This window comes from Peromyscus leucopus, chromosome 13, assembly GCF_004664715.2.
Source record: "Peromyscus leucopus breed LL Stock chromosome 13, UCI_PerLeu_2.1, whole genome shotgun sequence".
NCBI lineage: Eukaryota > Metazoa > Chordata > Mammalia > Rodentia > Cricetidae > Peromyscus > Peromyscus leucopus.
In genome coordinates, this window is record NC_051074.1 from 10,660,005 (window position 1) to 10,678,331 (window position 18,327).

General features: G+C 46.5%; 1 protein-coding gene across 3 annotated transcripts in view; it reads right to left on the bottom strand.

The window, feature by feature from the left end:
- Positions 1 to 2,068: 2,068 nt before the first annotated feature.
- Positions 2,069 to 18,327, bottom strand: part of Thap4 (THAP domain containing 4) — a 43,084-nt gene continuing 26,825 nt past the window's right edge. For all 3 annotated transcript variants that reach the window (XM_028890635.2, XM_037210149.1, XM_028890636.2), the window contains 3 exons: positions 12,446 to 12,555; positions 11,295 to 11,398; positions 2,069 to 2,381 (listed from right to left, as the gene is read on the bottom strand). In XM_028890635.2, the coding sequence (XP_028746468.1) occupies positions 2,262 to 2,381; positions 11,295 to 11,398; positions 12,446 to 12,555 (334 nt within the window). In that variant the 3' untranslated portion in view covers positions 2,069 to 2,261. The remainder of the gene's footprint in view (positions 2,382 to 11,294; positions 11,399 to 12,445; positions 12,556 to 18,327) is intronic.

The following is an 18,327-nucleotide window of genomic DNA, read 5'->3' on the forward strand; positions in this document are numbered from 1 at the left end:
AAACGTAAGCATGATTCTGCCAAAACTTACTCTGGTAAACCAATGAGTTTATTGGGCTTTCTTACGGAGCATAGGTGAGCAGTTACTTTCAGGGTGTGGGTACTTTCAGGGTGTGGGTACTCCCCTACCCCAACAGACTGCACTGGAAAGCCTTTACCCAGCAGGGGAGGGCTTCCCCACAGCACAAAGATGAAGGCCCACACCTCTAGTCTCCCCCGGCCTGTATGCTCTAGCCCCTTCAGAGGTCATGTGCAGTGAAGGAACAGCTGTATATAACAGGTGGTAGGGAATGGTGGATACTCAGGTGAGGGTTTCCCCACCCTCCTCAACAGGCCCAGCTGGAATGCCCTTCTGCAAGCGGGCAGAGCTCGACTGCCTCAAGATGGCAGCTGTCTGGCTAGAGGACAGTCACAACAGAGGACTATGCTGCCACACGCATTGTTGCATGGGTGCTGGGGAGTGAGTTCCAGTCCTGTTTGTGTGGCAAGGACGTTATTGATGGAGCCAGCCCCTCCCCAGTCCCCCGTCTATATTTTTAGATGTGCATGCCCCAAGCTGATGTAGTCAGGAGGAGGGTTTTACTCAGCGTTCTTACCACTGTGACAGAATAGCTGGCATAACGCTACGATAATTTTGCTCAGGGTTTCAGGTGTCAGTCCATCATGGCCAGAAGGGTTTGGTGAAGCGACTCCCACCACAGTGACCGGGAAGAGAGCAAAGGGGATACTGGGAAGAGCCAGGCCAGGATGCAAGCCCCAAGGCCACACCCTAACCTATTTTCTCCAGCCAGGCTCCACCGCCCACCTTTCACCACTTCCTAATGATGCCACCATATTATGATCATCAAGTGACTAACCCCTTGATTAGGTCAGAGTCCTTCTGATCTAACAGAGTCTGGAGACTCTCTCAGACACACCCAGGGGTGTGCTTCTCTAATCCCTTAGGTGCTTTTCAACGCAGTCGAGCGAACATTTACCTGCCACGAGGAGGCCATGGACTCTGCAATGTCGCTTCACGTGCTGTCTCAGGGAAAATGAGAGAAAATGGAGCGGCTCAGTCGGTGAAGCACTTGCCTAGCGTGTGTGAGGCTCTGGGTTTGATCTTCAGCTTCATGACACACACTTGTAACACAAGCACTTGGGAGGCAGAGGCAGCAGGATCAGGAGTTCAAAGTCATTCCTGGCTACAGAAGGCAGCTGAGGCTACATGAGACCTTGTTTCCAAAACAAAAACCTCCTGGCTCTTGTTTATGGACAGACCCGGAAGTTGAGTAGCCCACATGAGGAGCCTGTGTATGTCTAGGCTTTGGTCTCTATTTTCACCCACCAGAAAGCTCCAGCGCTCTAGGACCTGAGCAGACTTGGGTCTGAGGCAGGCAGCCCTAGCAGAGTCCCAGATCAAAGACTCCTTGGGCCTCTAGGGGATAACTTGATGTCTGCCAAAGCAAAAACAGCACTTGACTGAAACTGCATGCAACTCACAAATACTCCTCGGCTGGCAGCAGGGTAAGGCAGGTGGGTGGTGGGTGGGGTGAGGAATGCTATCTCCGCGGGGTACCCTTACCCCAAAGCACAAACCCAAGGAGAAAGCGCTGAGTGCCAGCTTCATGGCTGGGGGGCTCAGAGCCAACTCAGCCAGCTCTGGAGGGAGCTTCTGAGCAATTCACAGCCATGACAACCGCAAGTAACAGAAGCGGACAGAGGCTGCTGAGCTTATGGTCAGGCACGCAGGACTTCCAGGTGGAAGGCTGCCGGGAGAGCGGCAGCAAACAGGCAAGGCTGAGAGCTGGGATAGACTGACTGGTGGGGCTCACTGTGGAGAGTCCTGGATTCCACCTCCTGCACTTGGGGGAAAGAAAGGAAAGGAAATCTTTGTGGAGGGTCAGGGCTAGAGGGCATCGTAAGCACTGTAGTCTTTGCTTAGCCGTGCAAAAAGCAGAAAAAAACCTGTAAAAAGTAGGTGGGGAGGGGAGGAAAGGAAAGAGGGGGCATGCGATCCTTTCTTAATATCCTAAAGACTGGAAACCAACTATCAGCAGCAGATAAAAAATGGACAGTCTACACAGTGATAATATTCAAAACCCTCAGCCATAAAAATAAAGGCCTTTTATTTGGTTTTCTGTGCCATTACAAGATCACCAGGACAACAGTTCTGTGTCAGCAGAGTCTGCGGCCACACCATGTCTGCGTAGGATGTCTACTAAACTGGGGGGCTAGATGCAGGAGCCAGGCCCCTCCCCAGGCTCTGGGAGTTGCTCCAGGTTATGGGGTCACCTTCTTGTAGGTAACATGAAGATGCTGAGTCATTGGCTGGGTAGTGGTTGCCATAGAGACCGTCTGTTCAAGTTTGCCTTCAGAATTCAGTCTGAATTTTCGAGTAATCTGGTGGAGAACAAAACAGAGCACTTAGGTTTACCTTCAGAGTATCATCAAGAGCGGGTGTGGCGGCGCATGCCTCTCATCCCGCACTCAGCAAGCTGGGACAAGAGAACTAGCTCAGATTCTAGGTCAGCGTGGCCACACGAGCTCCAAGCTGGCCTTGGTTTTGTTTGGAAAAACAGAAACAAACACTGACCACACACGGGAGCGTCCATCCTCCTGTGTCAGTCACTGGTCACAGGTCTGTAAGCAGGACAATACCCCACCAAGGTTGAGACTCTGGGCGTGAACCACCATGGGACACACCAGCCACTTCTCCCAAGCAACAGGTAGACGCAGGGTTGGTATGAGTTCGGCTTTCCAGAAGTGGTCTATTGTTTAGTCTGTTAATATTTGATGGTGTTCTGCTGGCTATAATCTCCACTTCCATCTGAGCCTTAAACCATAACAAATGTGTTCTTGCAGGAGTTGGGGCCAGCACTTAGGGACCACTGGTCTATTATATCATATGGCTCTTCCCACAAGAAGATGAAGAGATGCTGAGTCACATCCTGAATTACAGCCCTCCTGTGTGGAATGCTTGTGGACACAGTGTGACCATAGATTGAATGTCTAATCAACTCTCTAAGGGCCTAACACTTCAGAGTGCCAGGACCACGGGCTGCCTCTGCCACGCCCATTACTTGGAATCCCAACCTTTTCGCTGAGATAAAGATATAAATGTCAGTCACTACAAGTTTAGTTAGAGGGGCTGAAGAGCTGGCCCAGTGGTTAAAAGCACTTCCTGCTCTATCAGAGGACCAGACGTGTAGACACACACAGACACACATAAATAAATTTAAAAACAGAAAAACCAATCGAAAGTCTCCCTAGGGACTGAAAATGGAGTTCAATTGGTGGAGTGCTTGCATTTATGCATGAAGCCCTGGGTTAGATCCCCAGCACTAAATAAACTGGATGTGGTGCTGCACACCTGTAATCCCAGTACCTGGGAGGTAGAGGTAGTAGTAACGAGTTCAAGGCCAGTCTGGGACGCTTGAGACCCTGTCACAAAAAAACACTTCTTTCAGGGTACCAGGAAGCACCATGGAAACAAGGAGGGAGGAGGCGGAGGTGGCACCCCACTTCCACTACCTGTTGGCCCAGAAAGGACTCGAGGGCTTTCTTGGATTTGGAGCCATCTAGTTGAAAACATCACCTGGCTCCCACTGGCTCCCAGCCCAGCGCTGCACATGAGCTGGGGGGCGAGACCACGCAGAAACAGACCACACAGAAACAGACCGGGGAGTCCAGCTCAAGGACTGCTGTGGTGAGGGGACCTTAGGCAAAGTCTCAACTTGTCTCGTTTTTGTTTTTGTTTTCCTGAGACAGGGTCTCTCTCTCTAGCCCTGGCTGTCCTAGAACTTGCTCTGTAGACCAGGCTGGCCTCAAAATTCAGAGATCCACCTGCCTCTGCTGGGATTAAAGGCGTGCGCCACCACCACTTGGCCTAGAATTGAATCTTAAAAAACAAATACAAACCCCTAAATAAACAATAATTGCAGGTGGAGTTTTCCTGTTCCACAGTCACTCTCAAATGAACACACCGAGGCTTGTATAATTATAAATGCTCGGCCAATAGCTCGGGCTTGTTACTAACCAGCTCTTACATTTTAAGTTAACCCATATTCCTTATTTACTCTCTGCCACATGGCGGTACCTTTACTAACATGGCATGTTCATCTCCTGTTTCCTCTGCGTCTGGCTGGCAACTGCTCTGACTCCGCCCTTCCTCATCCCATCATTCTCAGTTTGGCTTTCCCACCTAACTTTATCCTGTTCAGCTATTGGCCAGTCAACTTGTTTATTAAACCAATCATAGCGACATACATTCACACAGTGTACAGAAGGATTATTCCACAGCAAATAACAAAAATCTATTAAGCCCAAATAATCAAGACATTATGGTACCAGTTTGGAACTAATGTGAGGTTCACAGATTACTTTGAACTGAGAGAGAAAAAGGATGGTCAGGAGGCAGAGCTGGTACTGGGAGTAGCAGGGTGGGTATCTCTTCAGGAGGGGACAGGGTAGGTGGATGTCACCTGGGAGAGAAGATTGTGCCCCACTGTACACATAGTTCAGCCTCCATGGATCAATGACCCAAAGGAAAGACTTCATTTAAACTGTAAAACTTACAGAAAAATAGTTCACAGTTTTCTTGATTAGTACATAAAAACTATTCAATAAAGCATTCTAAGAATAGAACCTATGGCAGGATTTGGTGGCATAGTCCTGTAATTTTAGCTCTTCTAAGCTGGAAGCAGGAAGCCTTACATATGTCAGGTTATGTGAGACTGTCTCAAAAACAAACAAGCAAAAAAATACCAAAACAAAACTATCCTGACCAAATAAAAGGTAAAATACAAACTGAAAAGCTATTTGTGGCCCACAGCACTCATCACTCACAAAATGGGCCTATCTAAATCATAAAAGGTATATATCCAAATTACAGAAAGAACTTCATGGCGCTAAAGAACAAGGCTCAGGAGGAATGGTCCATAAGTACAATTTCCCGAGGCTGCCCCACTCTACTGGCAGGCCGAGGGACGCAGGCTAGAATACTGTTCCAGAGGGCGACCACTTGAGTACCTTCCAGGAGGCTGTCACGCCAGGCCTCCGAACCCTCGTCAGTGTGGGCAGGCCTGGACCACTGTCTACAGCTACTCAAGCAGGACTATACTTGGATTTTCTTTTGGGACTATCTGGACCACCAGCCAGCAAATAATGACGTGGAGACTTATTAGCTATGAAAGCTTGGCCTGAGCTTCGGTTTTTCCCCAACTAGCTCTTATAACTTAAAGTAACCTGTTTTTATTCATCTATGTTCTGCCACGTGGCTTGGTTACCTCTCCTCTGCACTGTATTCTGACTTCTTCAGTGTCTCAAAGCTGGCAGCTTCCATGTGTCTCGATTCCTCCTCCCAGTTCCTCTCTCTGTCTGAAGTCCTGCCTTTCCTCGCCTGCCTAGCTACTGGCATCAGCTTTTTATTACAGCAATCACAGCACCCATCTTTACACAGTGTGATTAAGTATCTCGATTAAGTTCAGACTGCACAGTCCAACTAGAGCTGTCAGAGGTACAGTTGGTTGGGCCTGGGGAACAGCAGTAACTTTTGGGCTTCGTGGTGATAATGGTGGTGGGGAGAGGTCTGCAGATGGGGTAATGGAGGCAGCTTGTCAAAACAGTGAGTCCTAAGGTGTTAGCAAGACAAATGTTAAATCATCCACCTTGTTCCCTACCCTACAAAGCTCTGGAAAGGAGTTCTGAGGATTCTGGAAGTAGCTTCAAAAACAGCCTCAGAATAGGAAGGTATGCTTAAAATGTGCGTAAGGCAGATCAAAATTATTTCAAATAGCCCCAAATTAGCAAGATCCTGCAGTTCATCAATGATGAATGGATAAATAAGACTCAATTATCAGCTGAGCATAATGCCCTAGGCCTTTAATCCCAGCACTTGGGAGGCAGAGGCAGGTAGATCTCTGAGTTTGAGGGCAGCCTTGTCTACAGAGCGAGTTCCAGGACAGCCAAGGCTACACAGAGAAACCCTGTCTTTTTATTTATTTATTTATTTATTTATTTATTTATTTATTTATTTATTTTTTTTTTGGTTTTTTTCGAGACAGGGTTTCTCTGTGTAGTTTTGCGCCTTTCCTGGAGCTCACTTGGTAGCCCAGGCTGGCCTCGAACTCACAAAGATCCGCCTGGCTCTGCCTCCCGAGTGCTGGGATTAAAGGCGTGCGCCACCACGCCCGGCTATTTATTTATTTTTAAGATTTATTTATTATGTATACAACACTCTGCCTCCATGTATGCCTGCAGGCCAGAAGAAGGAACCAGATCTCATTATAGATGGCTGTGAGGCATCATGTGGTTGCTGGGAATTGAACTCGGGACCTCTGCAAGAACAGCCAGTGTTCTTAACCTCTGAGCCATCTCTCCAGCCCGAGAAACCCTGTCTTAAAAAAAAAAAAAAAATTGAACTATCAATCAAAGGAACATTACTCGGTCATAGAGATCCCTAGGCCAGCCAGCTTCCCTGGCTACTCACCAATCACCCTTCCCACCATGTTGCTCTGGGACTACTTTCTGTCTCTAGAGATCTAACCAGAACTTCAGCCAGTGCAGACACTGGTCCCTGAAACCCAAGTGGCCCCAAGACTCAAACCTGAGCATCATTCAGCTGACCCACAATCTGACAGCAAACAAAGACCCGGACACACACCCAACAAAGGTGTGACCAGACCGATACCCACACCAAGAAACACCATGAATATACCCCAGATGCTTAGATCACATCCCCAAACACAAACATTAACAACAAAGACAACATGCCTCCTCCAGAAACCAGCTCCCTATTGTAGTATTTCCCGAGAAAAGCAATATAGCTGAAGCACAAGACAAGACTTCAAATAGCACCCATGAATATATTCAAGGACCTTAAAAAGGATATGAATAGGGGCTGGAGAGATGGCTCAGCGTCTCAGAGCACTGGCTGCTCTTCCAGTGGACCTGGGTTCAACTCCCAGCATTCACATGGTGGTTCACACCTGTCTGTAACTCCAGTTCCAGGGGGTCTGACACTCTCACATAGACACACATGCAGGTAAAACACCAATGGTCATAAAACAAAAATAAATAAATAAATGGTATTAATAAACGTCTCAAGACCAGAAAAACACATGCAACTAGTTGAATGAATGAATAAAAACAATTCAAGACATGAAAATAGAATTTAACAAAGAAATAGAATCACTAAAGAAAAGCCAAACTGAAATAAAACTCATGATTAAAAACTCAAGAAGTCAAACAAAAAGCTGAGATAAAAGCCTCACCAACAGATCAAACCAAGTAGAAGACAGAATTCCACATCTGGAAGACAAGGGAAAAGAAACGGATAGCTCAGTCAAAGAAAACGTTAGATCTAAAAAACCCAGGCCCAAAACATTCAGAAAATCTGGGACACCATGAACAGACCAAACCTATAAATGATAGGTACAGATTCATCTTTTGGCTGCCTCCAATAAGCAAACCTCACCATCAATGACAGACATCACCTCAGGGTAAAGGGGTGGAAAAGGAACTCCAAGCAAATACAACTAAGGCACAGGCAGGTATGCATCTATTTTAGTGCCTGACAAAACAGATTTCAAACCAAAACTAATCAGAAGAGATAGGGAAGGTTACTACGTATTCATTACGGGAAAACCCACCAAGAGGATGTTACAGTGCTAACCATCTCTACACCAAACACAAGGACAGAAGTTTATAAAAGAAACACTACTACAACTAAAACTGACCCTCACACAGCGATACTGGTGTCAAAACCCTACACTCTCTCACCAGTAGAGAGGTCACCAGATAAAAACTAAACAGAAATACTGGAGCTAAGTAACATCATAAATCAAATGGATCTTATAGACAGAGGACATTTCATCCCAAACACTGAAGAATATACTTCCTTATCAGCAGTCTATAGAACTTTCTTTAAAATTAATCACATATTAGGACACAAAGCAAATTTTAACAAATATAGGAAAACTGAAATACCATTCTGCATCCTATCTGACCTCTGTGGATTAAAACTGGGCGTCAACAACAACCTAAGTTCAGATGGTACACAAACTTCATGAAGCTGAACAACTCACTACCAAATGAAAGCTAGGGTCAAGACAAATTCAACATTTTTTAGATTGAGTGAAAATGAAAATACAACATACCAAAATGAAGGCAGTTCTAAGAGGAAAGTTCATAGCATTAAGTACCTATATCAAAAAATTGGAGAGATCTTATATTAATAACTTAACACACTTGAAAGCTCTAGAAAAACAAGAAGAAATAACACCCAGATAGATCTGATGGGAAGAAATAAACTCATGGCTGAAATTAATGAAATAGAAACGAATGATACAAAGGTCAATGAAGAGTTGGTTCTTTGAAAAAAAAAAAAATCAGTGAGATCAACGAACCTTTAGCTAAACTAACCAAAAGAAAAGGAGAGGACCCAAATCAATAAAATTAGAAATGAAAAGGGAGACATTGTAGACACCAAAGAAATGCAGGGAATCATACGGACATACTTTAAAAAAAAATCTGTATCCCATCAAATTGGGAAATTTAAAAGAAACAGAAATTTTTTTTGACACAAATGACCTACCAAAGATAAATCAAGAGACCTAACCCAAAGTGAAATAGAAGAGTAATTAAAAATCTCTCGAGTAAAAACAGCTCAGAGCCTGGCGGATTCAAACATAACTGTACCAGATCCTCCAAGAACCGACACCAACACACCTCAGACTGTTCTACAAAGTGGGGCATCTCCGAAGTGCTGGGGGACGGTCTGTGTGTCAACTGCTCTGATTGGTCAATAAATAAAACACTGATTGGCCAGTGGCCAGGCAGGAAGTATAGGCGGGACTAACAGAGAGGAGAAAAGAAAGAACAGGAAGGCAGAGAGAGTCACCGCCAGCTGCTGCCATGACAAGCCACATGTGAAGATGCCAGTAAGCCATGAGCCACGTGGCAAGGTATAGATTTATAGAAATGGATTAATTTAAGCTATAAGAACAGTTAGCAAGAAGCCTGCCACAGCCATACAGTTTGTAAGCAATATAAGTCTCTGTGCTTACTTGGTTGGGTCTGAGCGGCTATGGGACTGGCAGGTGACAAAGATTTGTCCTGACTGTGGGCCAGGCAGGAAAACTCTAGCTACACTGAAGTTTTTGTGTAACAGCACTACTGTTGCAGGATATCTGATCACACTGTGAAGCCGATAATGCATTATTTATTGCAAAAACCTGCCTCTAGCTGTGGTGTGGCCCAGCCCCAGTACACACCCTTCATCTTAGAGCTTTCTGTTTATTGTAAACAGGATTAAACAAAATAGACCACAGGTCAAGAGGTAGAGCAAGCAACTAGTTGACAGGAAGTAGCCATAGAGAGTAAGAGGGAGTCAGGAAGATGGAGAGAGATGCACAGAAGTAGTAGTTTGGTGTCCCTTTTGGTTTGGAACAGTGGAAGAGAAGCTCTCTTTCTAGGACACTGGTGAAGGAGGAAGGTCATCTGGCTGCTTTCTCTGCCTCCCTGGGCTAGCAGGTTTTCACCCCAGCATCTGGCTCCCAAGTCTTTATTGGTAAAATAAAAGGACAGAGACTTAGTTAAAACAACATTTGTCTCCTGATGTGGAGGCAGCTGAGTTGGTGGTGGTGGGATGTGAAGACTCCCCCAGTTCGAGGCTGCGGCTGAGGAGACACAGTCAGCAGCTAGGGTAGGATTAGCTGCAGCTGCTATGCCGCAGATACAAAAACAACACACTGTTATTGCAATTTCAAAACCACACGAAGACTGAACAACAACAGAAATCCATAAGAAAAATGGCACGGTGGAACAGATATGCTGATCAATGGAACAGAAATGAAGAAAAGACCCACACATAACTCACATACCTACAGAAACCTTTTTTTTTACTTTTTAAGGCAAGGTCTCACGATGTAGCTCTGGCTATCCTTAACTATGTAGATCAGGCTGGCCTTGAACTCACAGAAACTCTGCTACCATGTCCAGCCTGATTTCTGACAAAGAAACAAAAAACATCCACTAGAGAAAAGACAGCGTGTTTAACAACAAACCATGCTGGTCACACTGGACAACTGCAGCTAGAGGAACGAAAACAGAGTCACATCTACTGCCCTGCACAACTCTAAATGGATTAAAGATCTCAACACAAGACTAGTACCTTCAATCTGATAGAAGAGAAAGTAGGAAATCTGCCTTAACTCATTGGCACAGGAAGGAACTTTCTGAACAGGATTCTGACAGCACAGCCATTAATAAGTGGGACCTCACGAAGTTAAACTCTTCTGTATAGCAAAGGACATCAAGGAAACAAATAACTAGCCAGGCTGTGGTGGTGAACACCTTTAATCCCAGCACTTGGGAGGCAGAGGTAGGCGGATCTCTGAGTTCAAGGCCAGCCTGGTCTACAGAGAGAGTGCCAAGGCTACACAGAGAAACCATGTCTCAAAAAACCAAGTGAATAAGCAGGTGGAAAGAAACAGACCATATGATCATATGAGATACATTGCACCTTATAAACCACATGAGGGCTACAAGTCATTCAGCAGGCAAATATCAGAACATACTGAATCACACAGAAAGGCAAATATGACAGATTAAAGCTCTAATGGAGAAAAGCAAAGCCACAAAAGCACAAGAAAATTAGGTATTACTATTATTACTATTTTGGAGTAGAAAACAAATTCCTAAGCAGGAATCTGAGTCCAGATGTGATAAAGGAAACACCTGGGACAGATGGTATTATAAATGAAGGCACTGACTGGGCCCACACTAGCCACAAAGGGAACAGACAACAGATAACAGCCACAGCACGTAAAAAACCTCCTATAAGTCAATAACAGAATCACAACCTACAGAAAACCCAGCATAAATGGAATATACAAGGTAATATACATTCACCAATTAGATAGAAAACAAGAATGGGATTGAGCAGGAACCAGTGACTGTCAGGCAATGTGACTAGTTTCACTGTTAAACAATTTACCAGGATCTCCCATTCAAAATGTACCTACCCTTCTGGCTCAGTAATTTAGGAGAAATGTCTCCAGTAGATTTGGATATATTTACAAAGGTGTAAAGCACACATAAAGGGATGTTTGTGATGGAAAACAACACACCTGAAAGGTGCAGGGCCCAGCTATCACAGTAGGGATCATTTACACCGTGAGAGGGGGTGGGGAATTGGAAACGGTAAGAGCTGGAGACAGCAGCATGGAACTCACTCCTAAGACCGTCAGATGGCGTGGTACCACTGCCAAGTGCAAACACTCTGGGAACATCCGAGAGGTAGGCTGGGCTCACCTGCTCCACATGGGGCTCCTTGGCAAAGGAGATTCTGGAGATGGAATGGGATGAGATACACAGCTCGTGCCCGTTCACTTCACCCTCCTCCACCTCCACAACACCTGCAAGGGAGGGGCGGGGCAGTTAGTGTCGCTCCGGGCCACTCCCACCTTCAGAGCACTGTAGACAGTCGGGGCAACCTAACTTTGCTACCATGCAGGTACAGCGTTTCTTCCTTCTCTGAAGTCACTCTTGCAGATACCGAGGAAATGACTCAGAATTCTCTCTCTATGTATATCTGTCTCTGTGTTTGTGTATGTACTTACTTGTGGGGGGTCAGAGGCTCACTCTGAGTGTTTTCCTCTGTGGCTTTCTTTCTTACTTTTTTTGGAGACATGGAGAAAGCCCTCGAGATCCGTCTGTATCTGCACTCCCAATGCCGGGGTTACAGACGTGTGGCATTGCTATGTGGGTACTGGGGATCTGGCTCAGGTCCTCGTGCTTACAGTAAGCACTCTGCCCACTACGCTAGCTCCCCAGCTCCCGGACTTGTTTTTCAGAGGGGTCTCATTATGTTGCTTACTGGTCTGGAATTCACGGGGTAAAGATCCTCCTGCCTCACCCCTCTAAGTAATGGGGAGTATAAGGGCAAATACTCAGTGGAGGGTCACCTTCTGCGAGGTGCTGAGCCCCAGCCCTCCTACTGCATTTCTCAATCGGTAGGCAGAGTCCCACCCTCAGGTTCAGTACTACCCTAGGCTGAAGAAGGAACCACAGACGACAGCCCTCTGGCGTTTGCATACTTCCATGCCTGACAGTGCCCAGTGCTGGCATCATTCCAAGTTAGTTAATCCTGAACAGGAGTGAGACTGGACATGGTCAAAGGCACACAGGCTGTTGAGTGATTTCTGAGACATCAGATTGCCAGACTTCCGGACAAAGACCATGAGGCCAGTTGGCCTGTTCTTGCCAGGATCTATCCTTTGGGCATGTATTGTGTTAGCACAGGCAAAATACCACAATAAGATTGTGCTAGGAGGAAGGCCCAAGTCTATGGAGAACTGTATCTTCATGTCCCTACAATACATGACCATGAGCAGAAACATTTCAAAGTCACGGAGACAACCGCGGTCACACTGGCCAGCAGGCCCCAGGTAGGGGCACCATACCTGTGTTCTGGGCACTGACAAAGGCCACCTTGTTGGTGTCAGGCTTGAGGCGGATGAAGCCACACTCTCTGTGCATCGGCTTGTGTGTGTCTGGGTGGAACGAGTTGAACCTGGATGGGAAACAGAGAGGTAAAGCAGACAGCAGGACCTCAAAGGGCGGTCCCCCAGAGTGTGCCGTGGCAAGGTTTCTCCTCTGGGCGTCACATGATCATCCCGGGCCACCTTGGAGATCACCTCAGCCTCACAGTCACAGCAAAAGAAGAAGCAAAACACAGTGACAGCTAGTCCTATGGAACAGTGAAGGAGCTTTCTGTCTCTTAGACAGGGTCTCAATGGATAGCCCTGGCTGGCCTGTAACTCACAGCCTGTCTCTGTCTCCTAAGCACTGGGATTAAAGACATGTGTCACCACACCCAGCTAATAGTTTTTGACACTCATAGCAGAAGGGGAGATTCTTACCATCATGCCTCACCTCTAGCCGTAAGTGACTCTGGGAACTGCTGGAGTATACTGAGTATCTAAAAAGGGGGCCCCGTGAGGTCGTCATCTATATGAGATGGGACTTTGCAGAGATACAGCCACTTGAGGGTCACCTAGAGTTTTGCAGGAATTACAGTGGGAAGGCTCATGTAGTTAGCATTCTCCATGTTAGTCTCTAATTTGGCAGGTAATTAGATAAGGGGACAAATCAAAAGTTGCTGGCTCACCACTTCTTGCTGCTGGGAAGGGGGCAGAAGAGAAGAGTACAAATTAGACCTGTGTTAAAGAGTCCCTCCTGGGATCAAACACCTTGAATCCCCCAAAGAGTCAGACAGTGAAGAGGGAAAATATAGGTAAAAATGACAGAAGCTACCGCTCAGGTCCAACTTCTGACACACGGGAAGGGAAGTCTATGATCCAGCATGCAGACCAGGTGTACAGAAAATCAAGAGTCAGGGGAATCCTCTGCCGTGGAACACCTTGAGTTGGGAGGGACGTGCAAGAAGGAAGTGAAAGGGGGCTGGAGAGAAAGCTCAGAGGTCTTCCAGAGGTCCTGAGTTCAATTCCCAGCACCACATGGTGGCTCACAACCTTCTATAATGAGATCTGGTGCCCTCTTCTGGCCTGCAGGCATACATGCAGGAAGAACACTGCATACATAATAAAAAAATAAATCGGTAAAAAAAAAAAAGGAGGTGAAAGAACTCACAGCCTGGCTTGGCTTTTCAGCCTCTGGGATGATTAGCCTGTGTGCTGTGGAAGGAGAGCAACTGAGTGAGGACCCATCCCTTCCTGGAACAAAGGCTGACAACCTGAGACAACAGGGAGGAAGCCAGGTCCCGGGGACTGGCTCCTATAGACCATCAGGGACACTCGCTGATCAACAGCTGAGGTCCCCACAAATCAGGGTCTGAAAGAGAGGAAAGGCAGAGAGAGGTGGGGCGCGGTGCTCAGTCCACTCAGCAGGAAGGGACTGTTTTCTCTACTTAAATAAGGAGGTGACTCAGCAGAGCCCCTGGGAATGGGAATGGAGCTGTAGATGCTTAGCTGAGACCCTTGCTGGGTGTGACCTTTACAAGGCAGAAGAGGTTTTGCTGAATCTGGGTGACTTAAAACGACATGTAATTGGGCCCTTCAAGTGCTGTTGCAATCAAGAGGACATGGAAGGATAAAGCAGAGAAGAGAGTTTGTCCAGGTCATTGGAAGGCAAGATTTGTGTCGAGCTGAAATTCCTAAGGGGAAAATGGCAGGAAGACAGATGCTAATTCCAGTGAGCGTCACAGAAAACATGAAGTGATAAGACAGTACAGATGAAAACTAGGAAGCTTGTGGATGGTTTCCACCTCTGGCCCAAGTAAGCTGTGTACGTTTTTCCCTGCAGGAAATTGTGTTCGGGGTGGGAACTACATCTGGGCTGGAATTTTCATAGCAGCTTATGGAAGGACAGGCAATGGCAGTGATCACTTTCACAGAACCCAGAGTCTGGCTGGCAGACCCAGGGAGCCAACTCACGTGGCAGGCGATAGAACAGTCCTGCTCCCCGTGGGCTCTTGCCTGTGCTCAACACTTGAGCTAGCCCATCAGGAGAGGACAGACGCTGATCAGCACCATGGCAACAGTGCCCAAGGATGAAGAGACAAAATAGTTAATGGAGAATCACTAAGCCATAGAAAACTACATTAAGTAATCCCTTCTATCCATGCCATTGTAGCTTGTATGCTTGTTTGAGGACACAAGTAATGGAACTTGTTTGAGACAAGTAATGGAAGTGTTCTCATGGACCTCACTAACATCTTTCTTTAGTATCCTCTTTTAACTGCTGACCCGAGATCAACTAAAACGTGCTTGGAATGGATGGTGGTGGCCTGAGAAGTCCTGCCCACCCTCTACAAAAGGGCTTCATCACAAAGGTGGTATAATGCTAACATGAGTGCCTTACAGATTTTGAGAAGCATCTGAAAAACAGTAAAACCAGCAGCAAAGAGTCTAAAGAGGGTGTCCTGCATGGACAGAAACATGCCAAATGCTATGAGGGTGCCAACTAAAACTTCCAGTGCCGGGGTGGGTTACTTCCCTAAAAGCTGTTTGTTAGGAAGGGTCCCCAAGTCATAAGGACTACTGCCCCTGCTGCTGGTTACATGTCAGAACCAGATGGTCGGGTCTTCCTGATGACGCACTACAGGCTTTGGTGCGGAACACGGAGAAGTCAAGCTGGAACCCAGCTGGAAGCTCCTGTGCTAGCTGGCTTTGCTGCTGGGGAAGGGCTGCCATGACTAATTCTACTGGCCTGCAGACCCCGAGAGCTGCACTATCGCACGGCCAGGCAGGCTGTGCCCAGTGGCATGATAGCAGCAGCGACTATGATGAGTGCAGCCAGCAACTCTCCAACTGGGTTTCAGGCTTGTCCCACAGAAGAGGATTCACATCTGGTCATGTAAGTCAGGACGAAAACTTGTGGCTGGGAAGGCCACAGCCTCTGTGTGTGTGTGTCATTTTGTTGAATGGATGTGTATACCTGTCAAATGACCTTCTAAACCTTTGTGTTTATGCCCATAGTTTATTATACTATTGGCCTTGGTTGTAGAGTTAAGTGCCATAACAACGAAATGCTTCCAAAAGGAAAATAAGGCTCCTACACAGATCACCTTCCCAAGGCTAAAGGAATGCTGCAGTAGAGGGAGTGAAAACAATGTAAGAGCCAGAGGCCAGGGTTTGATGTGCTGGCTCTTCTCAGGCATTCCACGGCCCTCCTCCTGCCATCCTGGAGAGGAGATTTCCTTGTCCCCGAAGCCATGGCAATATGGTGGTGCTAGATCTGGGTAACGGAGTAGCACAGGACCTTTAGCTGGGGTTCCACATTACTCCCTCCTGTCCACCCGACAGCTGTGACCTGGGAGACACTAGAGTATACAGAAGTGGAAAAAGTTAACTAAAAGGGAACTCTGATGCAGCTTCTATGAGGCTGCTAAGCATGATGGGGTGTACTCTGTGTTAATGTGGGGGGACCATCTATGCTCCTATAAGTAACCTCTCACCCTTGCCCTATAAATATACCCAACAAACTCATGGGTCCCCACGAGAGACCCTGGTAGACCCCTTTGTTGTTGACGCCCTATTTGAGGTGAACAGTTCACGTTTCCCCAGGAAAAGGTCAGGTAGCAATGAAAAAAGCCCTGGAGAAGAAACAGGAGCTACGGTCTGAGGGACACGAGCTAACCTGCTCAGAGGTGGTTCCTCCAGACGCCATCCTCAGACTACCTACACCTCCGTCACCACCCTTCCACTTCCGGCTCGTTCTTCCTAGCTGACCAACTCTTAAAGACAGGAAATCATGTGTGTGTGTGTGTGTGTGTGTGTGTGTGTGTGTGTGTGTGTGTGTGTGTGTGTGAGAGAGAGAGAGAGAGAGAGAGAGAGAGAGAGAGAGAGAGAGAGAGAGAAAGAGAGAGAGAGAGAGAGAACGTGCGTGCATGTGTGTCTGGGGTTGAACCCAGGACCTGAAGCATGTACTTCCTAATAACATGGAGTATCAGGCCTTTTCAGCTTGTCCGTTTCAGTTTTCAGCCCTAGGTCACTGTAAACACTGTAGATAATTACAGCAGAATCCTACCTTATCAGCACTTTTCTCTTGGAACTTTTTCTTTTGAGACAGGGACTCATTGTGTATCCCTGGCTCCCTGGAACTTACTATGTTAAACAGGCTGACCTTGAACTTAATGAGATCTGCCAGCCTCTGCCTCCCCAATGCTGGGGTTAAATAGAACACTTATTTCTGTGTAAGAGTCCAACTACTCTTTATGGTAGAAATGGAACAGGAATTGAATTAGGGTTTCTAGTTAACCTTTATACAGATTCATACCGAACACAGAACACATGTTTATAATCCCAGCACTCAGGAGGCAAAACCAAGAGGCCAGCATGATCTACACCATCACACCCCGACATGAAAGGGCTGGGCTCTGAATGTGGTAGTGTAGAGACCCTGCACTTACACAAGGCCTAGTGGGGGAGAGGGAGAGAGAGAGGGAGAAAGGAGAGAGAAAGGAGGAAGGAAGGAAGGAAGGAAGGGAGGGAGGGAGGGAGGGAGGGAGGGAAGGGAGAAGGAAGGAGCGAGCCTGATTTATACTATCTGGGTCATTTATTTGCCTGTTTTTCAACAGTGCTGGAACTGAATCTCACACATGCTGGGCAAGTCTTCCACCACTGAGCTACATCCTCGGCTCTCTTGAAATTTTATTGTTATCTTTTATTTTATGTGTATGGGTGTTTTACCTGCATGTATGTCTGCGTACCACCTACATGCCTGGTGTCTTGCAAGGCCAGAAGAGGGCACTGGATCCCCTCAAACTGTAGTTACAGATGATTGCTAGATACCTTGTAGGTGCTAGAAATCAAACCCAGGCCCTAGGTCCTCTAAAAAAACGGGGCTCTCAACTGCTGAACCATCTCTCCAGTCCCATACCTAGCTCTCTTTACTTTTTAAATTTTGAGACAATCTTGCTACACATCCCTTGAACTTGTGATCCTCCTGCCTCTGTCTCCCAAGTGCTGGGAATACTATAGGCATTATTTTACTTGGCTGTTCTATACTACTTTGAGATTTATTTATTTTTTTTAAAGATTACTTAATTTTTCATCATGTGTGTATGTGTGTAGGTACCTGTGGATGCCTGAGGTTGGAGATCCCCAGGAGCAGGAATTACAGGTGGTTTAATTTTAAGCTGCTTGACATGAGTTCTAAGAATTGGACTTGAGTCTTTTGGAAGAGAAATATGCACTTTTAATTGGCAAGCCATCTCTCCAGCCCAATGTTTATTTTTTTATTTAATGTGTACGGCCTGCATGGATGCCTGATTACCAGACATGTGCAGTGCCCATGAGGCCAAAAAGGAGAATGGACTGAACTCAGGTCATCGGGCCTGGAGGCTCAAGTCCTCACCACTGACATAAGCAGGAATGGAGTTCTGCTTTTTTATTTTATGTACTTATTTTTTATGTGAGGCGCTGGGGAGTAAATCCAGGGCCTGCACACACGACAAAACCACCCCACCATTTAGATATGTCCCTACTCTATTTAAACTTGCTAGACACATATCACTTTTGTACCTACATTTCAGTCACCCTTAAAAGCAACACTATTTCCTATTGAGAACCATAAACTTCCTTCAGCACCTCACCTAGCACAGGGCAAAAGTAAAGAAAGCCACATGCTCTCATTCAGCAACACTGGAGTGACTGACTTCCACACGGGTCAGACTGACACTAGAGATTTAATTAAGCACATACCAAGAGTTTTTCTGCTTGGATTAACAAACTTGTAAACTTGTCTGCCTAACATCTTAAAGAATATCGTGGAGCAAGAAAGTACCATTTTTACCAACCCTGTGCCTCAGATGCCAGGCCTG